Source organism: Paramisgurnus dabryanus, chromosome 3 (genome assembly GCF_030506205.2).
Source record: "Paramisgurnus dabryanus chromosome 3, PD_genome_1.1, whole genome shotgun sequence".
NCBI classification, from domain to species: domain Eukaryota; kingdom Metazoa; phylum Chordata; class Actinopteri; order Cypriniformes; family Cobitidae; genus Paramisgurnus; species Paramisgurnus dabryanus.
In genome coordinates, this window is record NC_133339.1 from 21,162,273 (window position 1) to 21,182,960 (window position 20,688).

The following is a 20,688-nucleotide window of genomic DNA, read 5'->3' on the forward strand; positions in this document are numbered from 1 at the left end:
CATCAACCTCTTGAGTAAACAAATAATAGAAAAGAAAATAAGAATATAAACGGTGTTATCAATCAGAAAGGTTCAATAAATACCCTGTATTAATAAAATGTTCTCATAGGCGGTCTATAAGTGTTAGGTTTAGCATGCTAACATCATCAGCTGATAGTCGCTGCTATGTTACTGCCTTTTTAACATCACCATTTACATCTTTAGGACGAATTCAAAAGGCAAAGTTTCAGGCATTCTCATTTGTAGCCATAGATAAAATTACAATTTTAGAGTTATTTTAAGTTGATTTACAGCTTAATTCTCATGGACTGAGACATTTTATTTATTTTTTGAACCCAAACAATTTTTGGCCTGTTGACTGCAACCTCCGAGATGAAATTACTTTGTCATAATGTCTTTCGCTCACTAAACGGCAGGAAAAATGAAAACATGCTTTCCTTAACGTCTACTTCAACATTTAAGGTTAAAGATAATATTTTTTCCCATTCCGAAATGACGAAATTAAGTACATTTTACATGATAGAGTACAGAATTCACGTTCACTTACCTGCACAGATCAACCAGACTTAAGCCGGAAATACCGCCCCATTTGTGCCTGTGATTGGTCCGTACACGAAAAGACGGCCGCTGATTGGTCGATTTATATATTTTTTTATTTATTTACGAGAGACGGGCTAACGAGTGAAAGTAAAAACTGTAACTTTGCACATAAGTTGTTTTTTGCTTGTTTAATGTTGCTGTCTGTTTGTTAGAATAGATATTCACGCGTGTTGGGTGCTGTCACATTTGAACATAAAAGCCTGTAGTAAAGCCTATCATCACACTTTGTTGTCATTTCTTACGAATGGTTTATAAATGTTAACCCAAATCTACTGCAAGAAATTAATATTGCTGTTGTGTATTCTAACATGTAAGCCCTTAGATACTGTTTTCTTCTAGTGTATACAAACGCGAAATTATTCAGACTTAATATTACGCCCTCCAACATCCCCAACTGTTCATTTACGAGGCCTAGCCATCACTTAAATCACCGTTTAATACGACGAAAAACACTTCAATTTATTTTGGTCACTAGTAGTTTCAATAACTGTAACTTATATATGTATATTAATGGTACATGTTTGTAAGTGTTTTCACGAACGAATATTTATAAACATACTGTTCGAGTGATGATCGAGATATACAGACAGTAGATGTCAAATACACTTCAAGAGACAGCATAAGGACTTTCAGTCAAAGTTATTTATTCTATTACCTTTCAATTCCTTAAAATGTACAATAAGAAGCATTTAGCAGAGATCAAAAACATTTATAATAATAAACATGTTCTGGTAAAATAAAATCCATGTAAGATACTTTGTGCACATTTTCTGTTCACCAGTATTGTCCTCAACAGCACCAACATTTCTGAAAATCGTCTCAAGTCTGACCACTGGTCACTGTGCCAAACAATATTTAGTTAATTTGGACATCATGACCTGGTTTTTCAAAATAAGCATCAATTGCAATCCTTGACCAACGAAAATGTGAAGGAGTGATGTTTGTCAAGGAAATCACTCATTCAGAAATGTATGATTTAATCTTCAATTCCCTAAACAATGTCTTGAGGCTGGGCAAATACATGTGAATATGGTCTCAAAACATTTTCTTAGTGCGCGTAGTCAAATGCAATAAAATCTTAACATGAAGTGCTCAGAGTATCAACTGTAAATCTTGTAACAGAAACATTACTTTCCTTACATAGCCTTTAAAACAATATTCTTCTATACAGATGGCAATCTGATTGAAGATAATACGTAGTTTACAGTCAAGTATAAACCCAGATTCAGATTACATGTAGCACTTTTTTGATGTGGGCAGAAAATACCATTATGAAGGTGAGAGAAATCAAAAGACTACCAATTCTTACACAGGTCTTTATTCAGAGACAATGCTGATAAAAAACAAAAACAAAGGCCTAAGCATTAAGACAGGACATTCATGAATTTGTGTGGTTCTCTTTGTTGAGTCTTAAATAGATGATTGGCGAAATATGGGCAATTTGATGTTGGACAAACCTTGAATTTTTCAAGGTGAAAAGTGAGACAGGACCAGCAGATCAGACTGATAAGAGACTGCTAAGGCATGATGACAGGAAGATGATGGGGAGGAAAAAAGGCGAGAACGAATGACGGAAATAAAACGACAGAAATGAGGAGGTACTGTTATTAGCAGCAGTTTGTTTTCCTTTTTTCATCTTCCTCCTTTATCAGAGCTGGAGTCTTTGAGTAACCCCCAGATTGGCATTATTTCAGAGTACAAGTCCAGAGTGGTGTCGGTGGGGCTACAGAACCTCATCGCTTTCCGTGGTGTGGAGCTGCGTGTCATCCGCGTCCGTCATACTGCTTTCCTGCGACTCCTCAACTTCTGCTGCTGAAAGCGACAAATGTGAAACAGCATTTATAAGCATTCATCTTAAATTGACCTTGAAGAATAAGAGAGACAGAATTTATATCAACATATGGTTAAATATTGCAGCAGCAAATGTAATAATAATGTAATAATGACATAAGGCACTTGAATGAGATAAGGTCCCACTTCACACACCCATATTGCTTCAAGGTAAGTTAATGTTAACTGCATTACATATTAAATCTCAAGTGTTAGGCACACCAATGTTATCAATTGTAATCTCTATTGTACTGACTGTATATGCATCCAGTTATTAATATAATAATACTGTGTAATTATCATTTTCTTATAAAAAGGAAAGGATTGGGATACACATTTTCACACACATACAAACCATTTAACAAGACACTAGCAATATAGTCTAGTCAGCTATGCACTCACTCTATACATAACTATAAAACTCGCTGTTTAATCAACTTACTCGAGTCATAAGGACAGTCATCAGGAGTTACAGGTTCATCGTCGTCTGGGAGGTATCGCTTATCTATGGCCTCTTTGATTTGATTGTTCGCCCCTTTGGGGTCCAGGTCCATGGCCCATGAGAAGTTCATTAGTGCCAGATGAGTCTGGCCAAGCTTCTTGTAGACCTTTATATGATCAACATTTGAGTTAACATTAAACTGACATACTGCTCAATCAGTACATATTTGTAATACAACACATGCACTTCATATGGCCATGAGTTATGTATGTACCTTTCCTATTAAGAAGTAAACAAGAGACTCTTTGGGCACTATTTGTTTCAGCTCCTCGAGCTCCTGCAAGGCCGCCTGTGAATAAATTAGTAATGAAGTAAAAAGTCATAAAACTCAAAAATGTTTACAAAAAAATGGAAACGACAAGGTTATATGCTAGACCATGCCTTAGGAAGTAAACCACAAAACAATGAGTATCATTCACCAATAATTGCGCATGTTTTAAACTTTCCGCCTAATTCACGATACGTGCTTACGCACACGAGTTTGTTTTTATACGTGTTCTTACGGAAGTGAATTTGGAGTGTTCTACATGAGCGGCCGCGTGCACAAGGTTTGTAATTTGCATAAAGCATGCCCAAACCAGCTCCATATAAGGGTTTTCTGCAGAGCAGCTCCACAGAAAATTTTAGAGCAGTTTGTCATAAAAGAGCTTGAAAATAAATACATGATCATATTTATTATTGGTAAAGTTCTAGTCAAGTTTTGCTTTGCATTTTTATTCGGGAGGTTTTGCTGTCGCTGGAGGAAGCCGGTGCTGTCCACCGACCGAAGTAACATTAAGGCTATATCCACACGAAGCCGGTGCATTCCCTATCCGATAATTTTTTTTCCTTGCTCTAAAAAAATAATCTGTAAACACGAAACCACTGAAACCGACTGAAAGCGGTGTAGTATATATGCCGGACCAGTATGGGGCGCTGTAATTCTGCCACAGATATACACTATACACGGAGAAGAAGACTTTGAGCATGCGCATAGCCAACGTATGGTGTTGTCCATTATCGCTTGTTGGTCACCACAATTGCATAGAAGCAATAGATTTTGCTGTAATAAAGCTAGTAGGCTTTAGTAGCTTCTGTAGCACGAACACAATCACGTAATCCGCCGTTATTGTTGTTGCTGTTACGTGTGATGCTTCCGACACGTGATGTGATGACGTTTTCGCTTCACAAAATATACGGATTGGCTGTACAGACGAAACCGCAAGGGTGTCGGTTTCAGATTTATCCACTTTAGGACCCGGTTTCAAAAAATAGCGGATTCAGTCTCCCAAAACGCCGGATCCGTGTGGATGAAACGCCAATACGATAACAAATTTATACGTATACAGTGATACGCGTCTCCGTGTGGACAGCCCCTTAATAAGCATTCGATGTGTTAACAATTAATCAATATGATAGAGACGCACATCTGTATCTAAAATAAAACAGACAGGAGATTAAGTGATTGACATTTGAACTTCTCATTACATTTACATGACGTTTAGGCTACATTAGGCATTAAAGGATTAGTACAGTTTCTTAAAAAAATCCAGATAATTTACTCACCGCCATGTCATCCAAAATGTTGATGGCTTTCTTTGTTCAGTCGAGAAGAAATTATGTTTTTTTTTTTTTTTTTTTTAGGAAAACATTTCAGGATTTTTCTCATTTTAATGGACTTTAATGGACCCCAACACGTAACACTTAACTCAACACTTAACAGTTTTTTTCAACAGAGTTTCAAAGGACTATAAACGATCCCAAACGAGGCATAAGGGTTTTATCTAGCGAAACGATTGTAATTTTTGACAAGAAAAATTAAAAATATGCACTTTTAAACCATTTAAAAATTATCTTCTTCCTCAGGCTGTGTGAAGAGCCAGCGCGACCTCACGTAATTGCGTAGTGACGTAAAAAAGGTCATGTTTTACATATATGAAACGCACATTTAAGGACCATTTTAAACAATAAACTTACACAAAGACATTAATTATTATCATTCCATATACAACAACGTCGAAGCGGTCCTCTTTCTCCACACTAGTAAACACTAGGGCTGGACCAGAAAATTCGAATATTCGAATAGTCGTTCCGTGGGTTGACATTCGATTTTCAGTTTTGAGATTTGAATATATATATATATAAATATTTTTCAGCGTTAATGCAGAGCTTTTGCCAAGCAGGAAGTGCGCTTCACGCTCCCGCTCTGTAGGTGGCGCAGAGAGACCAACATCCATAGTCAACAGCCATCAAACAGCACCAGTGGAAGAGATCGCCTCGAACGGAAAGCGCGCTTCCTGCTTTGGCATTCACGCTAATAGTGTTGTAAATAACGTTCAGTTTCTTGCAAAAACTGATTGATTTGCTTCACAAGACGTCAATATGTCACACGGAGTTATGGGGGATTACTTTTGTATTGGATATATATGCTTTAGCTCTTAAAGTGTGCGGGTCGGTTGACTTGCATGACAGAGCACTGGGGTTTCTGCAAAATATCTTCTTTATTGTTCTGCTGATGAAAAAAACATATTGATGGTGTAAGTGTTATAAATAAACTTGATTTTGAAAGTATGCTACCGTTTTATTACAGTTTGTTGAACTTCGTTCATTTATTTTCGTTGTTTTATTTAAATAGCCTACCCTACGTTGTCAGTAATTACTGTGCTGCTAATTTCTGATACGGGAATGTTTATTTGTTAGAAAAACGTTAGGCTACCTTATTAAAAGTATTGCTCTTGTGTTTTGTTTCACTAATGCTGTTCTCGCAGGACGCGTGCCAGGCACGCCGCTTCCAGCTTGCGCTGTTCTGTAGTATTTTTAAAGTTTATTTCTTAAAGTTTATTCTAAACGTGTCACATGTCCATATTGCACGAAAAAAAGGCACTACACTCCCTTGAGTCCGCAGCAACACATCCGCCACATAATAAAACTGTAGATAAACAGACACACACACACACAGATTCCTGCCTTTATTAAAGAGAAAAATATGTTCAGCCCCTCCTTCCGAAGCTTCGAATATTCGATTTTATTTCTACTAGAGCTTCGAAGCTCAAAAAAATGGTATTCGGAACAGCCCTAGTAAACACTGGGGCGTAGTTTCGCATACATCATCCGTGACCTCTTGACGTGATGACATTTTGCGTGAGGTCGCGCTGGCGCATCAGGACTGGATATAGATGAGAAGTTGTGGTTTAAAAGTGCATATTTTATTTTTCGTGTCAAAAATGACAATCGGTTTGCTAGATAAGACCCTTATGCCTTGTTTAAAATTGTTTAGAGTCCTTTGAAAACTGTTAAGTGCAGAGGTGGAAAGTAACAAATTACATTTACTTACGTTACTGTAATTGAGTAGTTTTTTTTGTGTACTTTTACTTTTTTGAGTAGTTTTTAAAATCTGTAGTACTAAATCTTTAGTATGTTTTGTTTAAAGTATTGTACTTCGCTACATTTTAAATCATATCCGTTACTGAGTAAAAAAATATTTTAAAAAAGCAAGGTGATAAGACGCGCAACGGATGATTGATGGGTGGGGGAACACACAAAAAGAACCATGGAGACGGACGAGACAGGCGCACGCTAATGCAGACCCACCTCAGTTCAAATCTTATGAAAGAAACCCCTGGCCATATTTAAGCGACCACTTTCCACTGACGCGAAGCAAGTGTTTCTTTCATATGAAAGGTAGGATTCATGCTCTACCAGCTGCTGACCACCTGCAAAAGTGCATAACTGTAAAAATCATTAAACAATTCCATAAATGTTTCTTAGTTTAAAAAAGCTTTTTATTTTATTAACTTTTTGTTATTGCACTTTAATTGTAAAGATGTTCCTACAATTAAAAACAACTAGTTTGAGATTTATATTCCCTTGTCGTTTTTGAACTATACTAGAATCCTCCACCTCTCCCCGCTTTAAAAAAAAGTAACTTTTACTCTGAGTAAAGTTAAAATGATTTACTTTTTACTTTTACTTGAGTAGATTTTTAGACCAGTAACTTTACTTTTACTTCAGTAAATTTTTATAAAAGTAACTTTACTTTTACTTGAGTACAATATTTTATTACTTTTTCCACCTCTGGTTAAGTGTTACATGTTGGTGTCCTTTAAAATGAGAAAAATCCTGGAATGTTTTCCTCAAAAAACATAATTTCCCCTCGACTGAACAAAGGAAGACATCAACATTTTGGATGACATGGTGGGGAGTAAATTATCTGGATTTTTTTTAAGAAAATGGACGAAAATAGAGATTTAAAAAGTGAGAAAGGAAAGTGTGAAGATTTGTCATTACGCGCATCTTCTTTATATGTTTAGAAAAAATAAGTAGGCTATAATAATGTATAATATAATGTATATATTAATAATAATAAAAATCATGTATAATAATAAATAATACAGAAAATATTATAATATAAAATATAATCATGTATATTTTATATATCAACATTATTATAAACATTATAATTATAGCCTAGTATTTGATTATAGTGTACATGATTATTGCGTACGAGTGGTGTTAGGTTTTCTTTCATTTTTGCGTATATTTAGAAGACATTTTGATGGGAAAGCTTTTGTTGAATCACGATTTGTTCGTGAAAACATCTGTACGCGCATCTCACGCACAAATCTGTGCTACGCATGCTTAGTGAATGAGACCCATTGACTTTAGCTGGGTGTTCACAGGCAGGTTCAATGATGGACTAGGTCTTAGGACACTCTGTTAAACTGTTGTGTCCTGCTACTGCTAAGACACAAAGACAAGTGGCTAAAAACATGTTACATACAGTACTATAAGTATATCTATATACATAGATGAGGCATACCTTGTACTTTTCATTGGCAAAAAGAATAGAGGCCCTGTGGAATTTGCATAGCGGGTTCTTAGGGTCGATGCTAATGGCTCTGTTAAGGGTCTCCAGTGCATGATCTGATTTCTTCAAAGCATGCTGAACCTGTGACAGAGCACACAAGAAAATGTGTGAAAACACAAGCACCATGTTTACCTTGTAACTTAATAAATCAAATAAAAACCCCAAATCCTGCATTAATAAAAACTAGTGCACTGTAGCTTTAGAACTGCAGATTCACGCAACTATATTTTAAATCTACGATTCACCTTGATGCTCACAATATTTTTCCCCACAACACATTTACTCACCACTCCAATATGACATAGCAACACAGAGCTCTGAGGATTGATGCTCAAAGCCTTCTTGAAATGAATCTCAGCTAAGTTAAACTTCTCCTGCTTGTAGTAAATCATTCCCAAGCCGTACCTAAAGTAAAAAATACAGGATTAAGGGATGGTTGGGATGATTTGCTGTTAAAATGGTGAATGATTATATCTGATCAAGCTCTCAATTAGTAAATTATTCAATGCTATTATTATGAAAAGAAATATCACAAATTGATGTTACAATGATGTAGTGTCCCTATCACTAACAATCATACCAGGCATTGTAGTGGCGTTTATTGAGGCGGATAGCATTGCGGAAACAGCCCAGGGCTTTCTCCAGCTCTTCTGTAAGCACCAACTCGTGCCCCAACAGTGTGTAAGCGTACGCAAAGCTGGGGTCCACCTGGATGGCTCGCGTGAAAAACTTAATGGCAATGTCGTGCTCTCGTTGCAAGCTAAAACAGTTACCGGCTACACACCACGGCTGTGCACAGAGAGGGAGAGAGAGAAACATATAAACTGTAAAATCATCAATTATCAAAAGATAACGGGTTATAAAGTATATGCACACATTTAAAATCTCACAGCAGTGGTCGACTTACCTCTGGCGAGTTTTTGTCCATGTCAGTGAGATCTTTAGAGAGGGCAGAAAGTGCAACATCCTTCTGTAGATGCCAAAGTGTTGTGGAATAGATCTCCATACCTTCTACTTGATAGCTCTCAATACGCCGCACTTCTGAGAAAATCCTTTCGGCCTGGAAAAGAGACAAAAATATCTTCTAGTCTCGATATATGCTTCTAAAGTCTCTGCAATTTTGTCAGAATTGATCTCACCTGCATATATTCTGCCAGTTCAAAGTGGGCCCGTCCGATTTGGCCCAGCACCCAGCCTGTGTTGTAGTGATGTGAAGGCAGCTGGCTGAGAATATTAATGGCTTCTCTGCAGTTATAGGAGCAGAGAGCGAGATAGCCCCGTCCAATGTCACGCATCAACGTCATCAGCCCATCTAAACAGATACACCCTTGTGTTTAAGTTCTGCTCAAGATGACTTTTTAAAACTTTAGACAACTAAAATTTAATACAACAAATGAGGAGCTCAGATGCAAAAGCCGCTAAATTTCACCTCCGGCAAAAATGAGATACAGAATATAAACCAAATGCTCTTGGTACGCATTATATGTTGAACAAATAATTTCGCTTCTAATCCACCTAATTCTTGCCTCACGTCATTCAGAAATACCAATTTGTTGGCAGAATTTATTAAGATTCTGATAAAAATGCTAATTTACAATAAAACATGTCAGACACACTTGCTAATCACCCAGAAAGCGTTTATGGCATTGGCAGGCGGCTTTTTTAAAATGGTTTTCTATGGGCAGTGAACGTTATGCGTGCTGTTTATCCGTATCGAACACCGAAAATAGTCCCTTTGGTAACTTTCAGTAGCAGGGGACTATTTTGGGGCACTGCGTAATATCATTGCACCTGCTGCAGCCTTGGTACGCAGCAAAGTCCTTAACTTTTCCCTGGAATGAGAGTACAGTTCCTAGCCATATCGGCCTAGAAAATCACAACTTTTAAATTTCTGTCAGTCTTAGTACACAATGTAACTACAGAAGAGTCAAGTTTTAAATAGGAAAAATATCTAAACATTTGTAAGCGTGATGCTAATGGTCTAATCAGATGCAATGAATTATGCTTAGCTATGCTAAAAGTGGTACCACCAGACCCGGAGATCAGCTGAATGGATTCTAAAACTGTAAAAATCAAGTGTTTAACTCTAGGGGAGCTGGAAAATGCGCCCATTTTCAAAAAAGTGGAGTGTCCCTTTAACAACAAAAAAGAGCTCACGCTTCAATATTTGATTGACAGGAGAGCTGCTTTGGTGGTTGCTTAGCAATATAAAAAGCCACGCCACACTGCTCTTTTTTAAAGTGACCAAAAAGGCAATGTGGCGTGACTTGTGTTTCCAGGCGTTTAAAACGTGTTTGGTGTGATTGGCCCCTTATAGGGTTTTGCATCTGAGCTTCTCAAATGCTACAATGTAGATTTGCAACTGCACTTAGCTTAAATAGATATTAACCATACATTTATTATCCATATTTTGGCAGACACTTTTTTTTTAAAAGCAACTTGCAGTGCATTAAAGCTATGCATTTTTATGTGTTACTGGGAATCAAGCCCACATCCTTTGTACTGCCAATGCAATCCTCTACCGACTAATCTACAGTTATTTGTGTTTATTAAATAACTGTCTGTCATCTTTTATTTTGAAATTATTTTCAAAAATCTAATACTATCAACAGTCCCCAAAGATACCTGCAGCAGCCTTTTGTAGATTGAAGGCCTGGAACTGCGGTGAACTGATGTTGCCTTTGCCTTCCGTTATGGAAGAGTCCAGCTTGAGGATCTCGATACTCTCATTCAAGTTGGATGGGGTGATTCCTCCCTTACCCGTTTTTGTTTTGGTCTTTCGGTTGGGAATCTTGGTGGGAAACTTCATTTTTAGCTTCTTGCTGTTCTCCTATTAATTGTCACAATTAGGAGAGTTCATAAAGCACACTAATAACAGCCAACAGTCAAAGGGTGCATGTTTAAAATGCATGTGTGCATTAAAAAAAAAAAACAGTACCTTGGCAGTGGAGCTGGCACTGGTGAAGAGTCTTGAGCTCCGCCGTGGCTGCACATTTGGTGGGGCAGCAATGGTTGGGCTCAGCACTTGTGGTGTAGAACTGCAAAACAAAAAAAGACGCATTTGTCACAGCTGTGTGTGTCAGAGATAAAGCTGGTGTTCAATGACTGATTCTGGCAATTTGACTAAGCAAGCACAAAGGTTTATCTAAAGTAAGATCAGCTTTGCCTGTGTATGCATGTGTGTTTCATGTGGTACGCACCTGGTCTGTGGGGCAGTTGTCTGAGTTTGGTTAAAAGGGTTTGGGATGACATCTCTGCTGTTACCACTCTGTGCAAACACTGATTTTGTCCCCACTTGACTGATTCTACTGACAGCCTGAAAAGATGATTCAATTTGATTTTAATAGACATCATCTATCTTTAACAACTTGTTACGTCACTTTAGCATTTATGCACTTGGTAGATGCTTTGATTCAAACATTCAACTTAACATTCATTCAACACTGTAAATTCAATATATACTTTATCAATATGTGAGTTCCATACTAATCTACTTTTAAACAACCTCAATTCACATTAAAAGCCCAAGATCAAGCCCAACCAGATTATTTACAGAAAATAACCATTTTAGAAATTATGATGACATCACTATTATAAAACTATAATAAGCTATAACCTCCTAAGTTTGAGCATCAACACTTTATTCAGCAATACGAGCCGCTTTGTAAACGACAGTGTAGGCCACCCTGACATGCACAAGATAGCAAATCACAACACATCAAAGTCTCTTCACAGCTTGTTCAATTCGAAGGCTAAGAGAGAGGGTGGAAAGTGGCCATAAACTACATTAAAACTGTTTTTGGCATTGGGAACCTTGAGAAACATTACAAGCTGTTTTACTCTACAATTTATTTAAGCACGACATTTGTTTTGGCCTGTTTAAAAATGTATAGTGAATGGCTATGAAAAAAGTGATGATAGATCTTAGGATCTGAGTTTCATTAAAGCAACCTGTGTGTGTTTTTATCATCCCAGAAACTTCTTAAATTTTGACTACAGAAACTCTGAGTTCAGACATCCATCTGTGTTATAGTTCACTTCACATTTTCTTATTTTATTTATACATTTTTATAAATATAGTTTATCAGGTTTTTTATTAGTTAAAGTCAAAATCAGTATTGTATAAGGTGGTCAGTATTAAAAAGTCAATTCTTCATTTTACGCAAAATCTAATATCCGCCGTGTTATTCTGTCATCTTTTCTCCCTTTTTTCCAAACCACAGTCCTCCTTCTCTGCAGAATGTAATAAATCCTGTCAAAACAAATCACAGCGCACCATTCCACGCATTGTAAACAATAATGCCGGCGCTTTGAATACACACAGAATCCTTGTTTTCCTCATCTGCTTTGTACTTCGTGATCAATAAAAAAACAAAATAATAATTTTGATGGCATTGATAAACCTTTGGTGGTTTCTGTGGTGTGGAAGAAACAAAAATCATCAAAATGTAATAGTTTACGTGTGAGGCACTCAGGCAAAAAAAAAAAAAAAAAAAAAGGAAAAATACCGGCTGTTGCGCATTCTGACACGACAGCGTCAAGCTTCTGTCATGCTAACACAGGGGATCTTATGAAAAACTTTCCATTATTTTACTAAAAGTCAACGAAAATCGAGCAGGACCAAAACATTTTACAGCGCATCACGGTCAAAAAAGTTCAGGGACAACGTCCCAAGGATGACAGCTGCAATGACAGTGTTCTTATAGGCGGGGTGCATGATTTTTGAGAAATGCTTTGGAAAAGGTAGTAGGGCTGGACCAGAAAATTCGAATATTCGAATATTCGTTCGGTGGGTTGACATTCGATTTTCAGTTTTGAGATTCGAATATATATATATAAATATTTTTCAGCGTTAATGCAGAGCTTTTGCCAAGCAGGAAGTGCGCTTCACACTCCCGCTCTGTAGATGGCGCAGAGAGAGACCAACATCCATAGCCAACAGCCATCAAACTCCACCAGTAGAAGAAGAGATCGCCTCGAACGGAAAGCGCGCTTCCTGCTTTGGCATTCACGCTTATAGTGTTGTAAATAACGTTCAGTTTCTTGCAAAAACTGATTGATTTGCTTCACAAGACGTCAATATGTCACACGGAGATATGGGGGATTACTTTTGTATTGGATATATATGCTTTAGCTCTTAAAGTGTGCGGATCGGTTGACTTGCATGACGGAGCACTGGGGTTTGTGCAAAATATCTTCATTATTGTTCTGATGAAAAAAACATATTGGATGGTGTAAGTGTTATAATAAATAAACTTGATTTTGAAAGTATGCTACCGTTTTATTACAGTTTGTTGAACTTCGTTCATTTATTTTCGTTGTTTTATTTAAATAGCCTACCCTACGTTGTCAGTAATTACTGTGCTGCTAATTTCTGATACGGGAATGTTTGTTTGTAAGACAAATGTTGTTAGAAAATAGGCTACCTTATTAAAAGTATTGCTCTTGTGTTTTGTTTCACTAATGCTGTTCTCGCATGACGCATGACAGGCACGCCGCTTCCGGCTTGTGCTGTTCTGTAGTATTTTTAAAGTTTATTAATTCTAGAAGTGTCACATGTCCATATTGCACGAAAAAAATGCACTACACTCCCTTGAGTTCCCAGCAACACATCCGCCACATAATAAAACTGTGGATAGACAGACACACACATACACACACAGATTCCTGCCTTTATTAAAGAGAAAAAATATGTTCAGCCCCTCCTTCCGAAGCTTCGAATATTCGATTTTATTTCTACTAGAGCTTCGAAGCTCAAAAAATGGTATTCGGAACAGCCCTAAAAGGTAGTCAGGCAGAGTACTAAAATACACCTGTAGCCCATCAGCAGAAAGAGGCATGTCTACTAACCGACATCGTTGCCTGTGTTGCGCATGTGTGGGACGGGTCTATAAAAAGAAGGTCCAGATTCTATTGGGGTAGGGGCGTGTTTGTTTAGGTGATTTCAAATGTCAACATTGGCTTTCAGAGATCATGCATCCCTCCTTTAATTTGACAAAGTAAGTGTTTTAATTAATGCCATTAATGTTTCTTTTTTAATCAGTGTATAACACTAGTCAACTAAATTAATATAAAATGGCAAAGATTAATGCTTATAGGCTATTGATTCAACAGATTTATAGCATTTAAAAAAAACTTGATGGATTTATTGAATTTTGTGGGGGAAAAAAATCAGTTTTTATAATAAATCTTTGAAAATCAAGTTATGGATTTGAATTTTTTATGTTTTTATAACCTAAAGATGCTATGTGATCATCTTGTCACTTTCTTGGTATAGAAAACATGTTTTTACCAAAATTTGTCAAAACTGATTTATTGCGTTTTGGAACCAAACTCTTCATTTACAACACTTATTATTGCTTATCCCTGCTGTTCTTCCCCTCAATCTCTGTATCTAGAAGTGTTAACTCAATACAAAAGTTGATTATCTTTGAGTTACAGACAAGTTTTTTCCCTCAAAGAGAGATGTCTATTGAAGTAAACCTCAACATTGGATCTGTAGGATCTAAGAGTAGATTTACCTTCTTTGGAGGGCCAGGTGGTGGAGGTGGTTCCATTCCAGTCCCACTGTGACCGTAGTTCTGTAAGTATGTGGGGTCCCCTGGGCTCGGCTCCAGTGGCAAAATTCCAAAACTGCACAATTTAATTGTAATTATTAAAACGAAAAATATCCAAAACTAAAAACCAGATAGTAAGATGCTAGTCTAAGAGCTGAGTGACGCGATTCTTACCTTGGTGTAAGCGGGCTGAGTGTGGCTGTGCCCCCAAGCAGACATCGACCGCTCTTGGGTTTGTTCTGCACCTGTTTAGATAGCAGTGATCCACTGGTACCCAGCGGCATGGAGTCTGGCGAGATGACTGAGGAGTCGATGTAGGAAACCGAGGAATCCGTATTTAAGGAGTATTTTGAGTTTGAAGATTCTAGATTGAGGCGATTAAGCTCCTTAAAGAGGGAAGAGAAGCAATGCCATAAAATTATTATGGAGAATATCCACTATCATGTTTTTTCTACCTTGACTGCATATTCTGTCACTACCTAAGCCTATCAATGCATATAAATATCTCCCTACATGACATTAAAAAAGTGCCTGGTAAACAAGACACAAGTGGACATACCAGTGTGTCCTGCGGTGTCTCCATTAGGACGGTGTCAACTTGCCGATGACCCATGTTGTTGCTAGGTGTATGTGCAGGACTAATAGGAGGAATACCACCTCCGCTGCCGCCAATGAAACTCTGCAATGAGGTCAATCTGAAGATCTGTTCTGGATCCGGTCGCTCGCCTTCAGCATAAAAAACAAACTAAATCTTTTAGAGCTTTCTCTCAACAGAGATACTGTAAGAAGTATTTGTGTTAGGCAACCAGAATTAATAGCAAGATTTTCAAGGAATCTTACCGATCTGACATAGAGATTCAAATGGAGACCACAGGAAAGGGTTTTCGCTCATGCTCTTTTGGTAACATTCAGCTCCTTTTGCTAACCGATCTGTTTTGCTGTAACAAAAAGGAAAGTGGAATTAGTTTTGTGAGACAAGAAAGAAAGAAAGAAAGAAAGATTAATGCATTTAATCACAAACCAATTTATTATTATCGTCTCTACACTTATAAGATTTGCATGCAGAAAAAAAACGTAGACGTTTTAGGTGCTCCTGTATAGCTAGAGCGCATAGGTTTAAACCCAGGAAACATGCATAATAAAAAATATACTTGGTAATGCACTGCTTTGGATAAAAGCATTTTACAAATGCATAAATGTAAACTAAATGCACCAGGTCAAAATAAATCACATTGTGATTTGAACTGCGATTTAATAAACATAATAAATGCATAAAAGCATTGCAGAAAAAAACATCACTAAAACATCATAATCCAGAGCATGTGTACATTTACGCAACTGGAAGAAACTTTAATCCAAAGCAATTTACAGTGCATTACAAGGATCGCATTTTATCAGTATGTGTGCTTCCTTGGGTATCTCGAACCCATGATCTTTTGCGCTGCTAACACAATCATGGTCTACCAACCAAGCTACATGAACTAATCTCACCCCTTCACTGTGAGCACAAAGACTACACAAATATTTAATTTAGTCTTTTGCAGTTCAATAATACCAAAAATCTTTTGTAGAAGCTAAAAAGTCTCCAGGTTCCAAGTTAACTCTCCCTACTCTTCCATAGCAGTAAAAACTCGGTCTAAATCTATCCCAGATCAGGTGCTCTGGTACCAGGCAGTCTATCCACCAGTAAAACAACACTCGATTCAAACAAGCATGCACCACTTAGTGGGTCTTTCCCAAGATCAGCTGCCAAGCAGATATAACAGCATCTCCATTCAGACTCAATGATATCAGCAGCTCAACATTTTGCGTAGTAAAAGAAATGTGAGCTCTTTCCAAAAGATCACTCTCTCTCCAACTGCAGGGCTCAACATAAAGGACTGCCCGGTGGCCCGGGGCAAGCGTGAGAGACGTTCGGGCCATTAAAAAGTATTGTCACTTGCCCGATCGGGCCAGTGCTTCACCCTCAGTCACTAAAATATATTTTCATCAATGTATATTATTAACATCTTGGAAGCAGACATTTACTTGGGTAAAGCACCACGAAAGAAACTATGCAATATTTTGCTCAGATTGCTGTCAGTTTACAGGTAAAGCAGAAAAGTTGGGAGCCTTTTTTGGTTTGAACATGTCTGTTGTATATGCATACAATTATATTTGACTTTTGAATTATTATTTTTAAATATGGGACAGACAATGGAATTTTTTTATTTTGGCAGGGCAAGTGAAAACCTGAACCACTGGCCCGACTGGGCAACTATAAAAAATATTTACGTTGAGCCCTGAACTGCACACAGCCTTGAAACCAGTTGACCCAGTGATGGTCAACTTACCAGTATATTTGCCCGAGCAGTGCCAGTGTGAAGCATGCAGAGTCTCCAAACTCGGTAATGATGTCATCTTGACTCTTCTGTTTGTTTAAGACTCCTCCGGTAAGGATCTGTTCCCCTTCTGCCAACCTTACAAGGGAAAAGCATAAAACTTAAAGCTCAAGACTTGAATGAATACAAGATGAAGTGTTTTCCATGAAGGCATGGTTAATAAAATCTGTTAGCTTTAAACCTAATTCAACCTTTTTGACTGACATGTTAACTAGTGGACAGTAATTATTTATTATACCTCATCTTACACTATGTTTTTGAATGGGAAGATTTGGGGCATCTTTGAAATGGCGGTGCACTACTGGTGCATCATTGGCATTAACTGCAGATATTTTGGATAGGAAAATGACTAGGCTGAACTAAATTGGATATGACAATAATGAGCGATGATTAATACGAGAATGATTAGTCACTTACTTGCTCAGTTCCACACAGCACTTGGCAAGGAGATATTTGCATTGTGGCGTAGTGCAGCTGTGCCCTTTCAAAAGGTGGTAGGCTTTGTACGCTTTCCCAGAACGGTAGTAGCATGTGGCTAGCAAGAAAAGTGCCTCCTCTGAATGGACTGTTATGAAAGAGAAGAAACAACCTAATGAGTAAATAAATCATTTTGCCATATGAGCATGGATATTACAAAGACAGCAGGCCTGCATGATATTGGTGGGGGGACTGACATATATTGCGATAGGGAAATTATGGTTGACATCTACAGAAGCTCTGTAAAAGGCCGGATTTACACTGTAAATCTTGATGCCCAGTTCTATATCAGATTTTTTTGCCGATCCACTTATATCATCTTTTAAAAGCGAGTCGTATCTAATATCTGCATTTACACTAAACACTTGGCAAAACAATTCAAGGTAGACATAACTGACCCTGAACAGCTTAAACCACAACATTAAAACGTCACGATACGTAATAGACACAACAAAATGATTACACCATGTTTAAATACAAGACTATATGGCTTTATAGCATAACTCCACTAAGTAGAGCAGTCGTCCTCCATTGTGCTGCTAAAAAAGTCAGGTGATCGCAGATGGAGTGCCGAGTTGCCAATGTCGCTTTTTCAATGACGCAAATATCTTGCCGAAAATAACAATTGTTCTGGTTTCCTAGACAAGGGGAGATGGCGATCATAGATCACCGCTATGTGAAGGGAGGTTTGGCAGGCGATCTGTAGTTAACATTGAGCTAACTTTACTGTGTTACATAAATGTATACAGTGTAGTTTTTATACGCTTTAGCTATGATTTAAACTAAGGTAATCTACGTGTTGTTTATTTTGCTTGTTTTCAGAAATAAACTACTCTAAAAGGACTCTGTTATTATTGATCCTTTGTGAAAGTTTACCGGAAGTTAAATTTGTTCCACGAAAGCCGTTTGTTTATGTTGTCACTGCTGAAACAGTCTATAGCATGCGATATCATTAGACCTGAATAATGAGGTGGTGTAAGCTAGTTCAAGCACTTTAGGTAGACTTGTTTTAATGCTATGATTTAGCTCAGTTCACAGAATTCTCACTCGGATAACCATTAATAAACGAAGGATGCGGTTATTGCGGTATGTCCAAATAAAAAGGATTTGTATCATTACCCTCAGCGTAAAGCCTCTCTGCCAGGAATACAGCATCGCGGTAGGCGTAGTGGTTCAGAGCATGCCAGACAGCAGCCTATGGATCAAAACAGAGAAGCGGTTACCATTTTTTTTTTTTTTTGACACAATGTGTTAAAAAAGGCTGTCTAGTGCGCACGCTAGAAAATGAGAAGATGGATGTGTTAACAATCATGGTGGATTGTTGATGGATCAACAATAACAAATCATAGTACTTAACCAAACACAAATACTTCCTTATTCATATTTAACTTTTCATTGATATTATTAACAGTTTACAGCAAATGTATACCGTTGATCATCTAATTTATGAATTAAATTAAATCCCACAGTGATCCTGTTCTACTGCAGCATCTTTATGCTGGATTTTGCATTGCAGTTGTAGACACTGCAGACAAATGAAAAGATTTTACTTTGCTATAAGAAATGGTTATCAAACATGGTTTCATTTAATCCAAGAGCTGGCATGATTGTAAAAGTAAGAAGGCAAACATTTTCTGTTATTTGCAAAGGCTGCGAGAGGATAGTAACCAGCTGATGATTGACAGATCCGTATTGAGCATACAAGGCACGTCTGCTTGCCTAAATGCTGTCTTGGTGGACACCTCACTTTGTTTCGATACACACCTAATAATACAATGCATGTACATATGCAAATGTATCACTATATGTCGTTTTTGTTTATCAAGCACACAGGTTTAACATCTGGGGTCGACAATCCGTTAGTTAGCTAATGTCTGACAAAGACCTTAAACCAATAGCCTTTAAAGATTATGTTTGCCCACTAAAAACACATTGCAAAAACACATTGACTCGATGAAAAAATGATTCAAAGGCATGTTTTATGTATCAAAGAACCAGTCAACTAATCAGCTCCAATGTTGCTATTGGTTTAGGTCTTAATAAATTGTCTGCATGTTGGTATCAAATTGCTCTCCAGACAGCTAGTTTTAAAGTTCGTACATACTCTCACATCTATAGATATTTACACCCAATCGTAAATACAAAACATTACTAAATTGCAATAAACTAGGTAGCTGGCTAACCTGCAACACATCACATTTGCTTTCCTAAAAACTACAAACAAACTAGCTGCCCGAGTTGACATGCACGGGATTTACTAGAACGGGAATTGTAATAAACATAAAAGCAATACATCGCGTGTTTAAGATAATGTTTTGTGTAAAGTAAAGGCACAGCCATTAGCATTAGCATTAGCCGCTAACTGAGGCCGCGGTGTAGCAGCGCTAAATCATCCGGTCTCACACGCTGGACAAAAGTATACTCCCGCAACTGTGACAGTAAAGGGCCGCTTTCACATTTAGCTTAAATACCTGGACAGGTTCCTGCAACACGGTCATTCCGTAGCCAGGCACCTCTTCACCCCCTTTTTTGGTTTCTTTGCTCCTTCTTCAGTTGCTTTCTTAGCTCGGTATCCACTGAAGTAGCAAAACTAGCATCGAAGATTTGAACATTCCAACCGTTATCGGCGAATCCGGAAATACCCGAACACCACCGATTCAAATACACTTGTCACGATAAAGGACGAATCCGGTCGGAAACAGCCGAATGAGCAAACGATCTCGTAATGTTGTTGTTGTTGTTGTTGTTGTTGTTGTTAAAAATTATTTTAAAGTCGTCCGCTGTGTAAAAAGTGGTCAATTTCTTAAAATTTTGAATTTTTACTTCAATTCGAGAAAAACACAAATGTTTATACTTTAGGCTGCACCAACGTCATTTTTTATTTTTTTTATGTTTTTTATTTTTATTTTTTAACCAGGAAGGTCCCACTGAGATACAATTTATCTTCTTCCAGATAGTCCTCGTCAAGATAGGCAGCAAAAGACAAAAATACAGGACAGAAAATTCAAAATACAAAAACACAAAATCACTACAAATAGTCACTACAAAAAAAAAAAACCAATACAAATATGTAATAATTATACTACTACTACTATATCACACTATTTTTATATAAAAAACACTTCACACTTTTACAGACAGCTTTGCTTGTAAAAAACCCCCCAATCATATAGGTTACTATAATGTAATTTAATACTTCTGCTGGCCATAATACATGTAAATACATATATAATCATGGGAGTATATCTGTCAGTCAGAAAAATATATGGCCCAATAGCATACATCTATCATGTTTAGGTATTGATTGTCAACATTGATTATTAACTAGTGCAAATTAACGTTAACATTACTTAAGTGATAAATATGAGGAAATGTAATCCAACCCAGAATAAAAACTGAAATCTGTTCAGACAATGCACCAGTCATCCAGTATCAGCCCACCAAACAGGATTTTCAAGATCTGATGTTCTTAATGGCAAAAATATATTTGTACAG

At 37.4% G+C, this 20,688-nt stretch overlaps 1 protein-coding gene across 1 annotated transcript; it reads right to left on the minus strand.

The window, feature by feature from the left end:
• Window positions 1–1,227: 1,227 nt before the first annotated feature.
• On the minus strand, window positions 1,228–19,824 carry cdc27 (cell division cycle 27). Its single transcript, XM_065277749.2, has 19 exons — window positions 19,665–19,824; window positions 18,313–18,388; window positions 17,134–17,281; window positions 16,669–16,794; window positions 15,176–15,273; window positions 14,895–15,061; window positions 14,510–14,721; window positions 14,300–14,411; window positions 10,979–11,094; window positions 10,717–10,816; window positions 10,404–10,608; window positions 8,918–9,090; window positions 8,686–8,838; window positions 8,359–8,567; window positions 8,066–8,183; window positions 7,731–7,859; window positions 3,147–3,221; window positions 2,873–3,038; window positions 1,228–2,412 (listed from the first exon to the last, which is right to left on the minus strand). The coding sequence occupies exons 1-19, from the start codon at window positions 19,689–19,691 to the stop codon at window positions 2,324–2,326; spliced, it is 2,499 nt and encodes an 832-aa protein (XP_065133821.2). The 5' UTR covers window positions 19,692–19,824; the 3' UTR covers window positions 1,228–2,323.
• Between the last annotated feature and the right edge of the window lie 864 nt (window positions 19,825–20,688).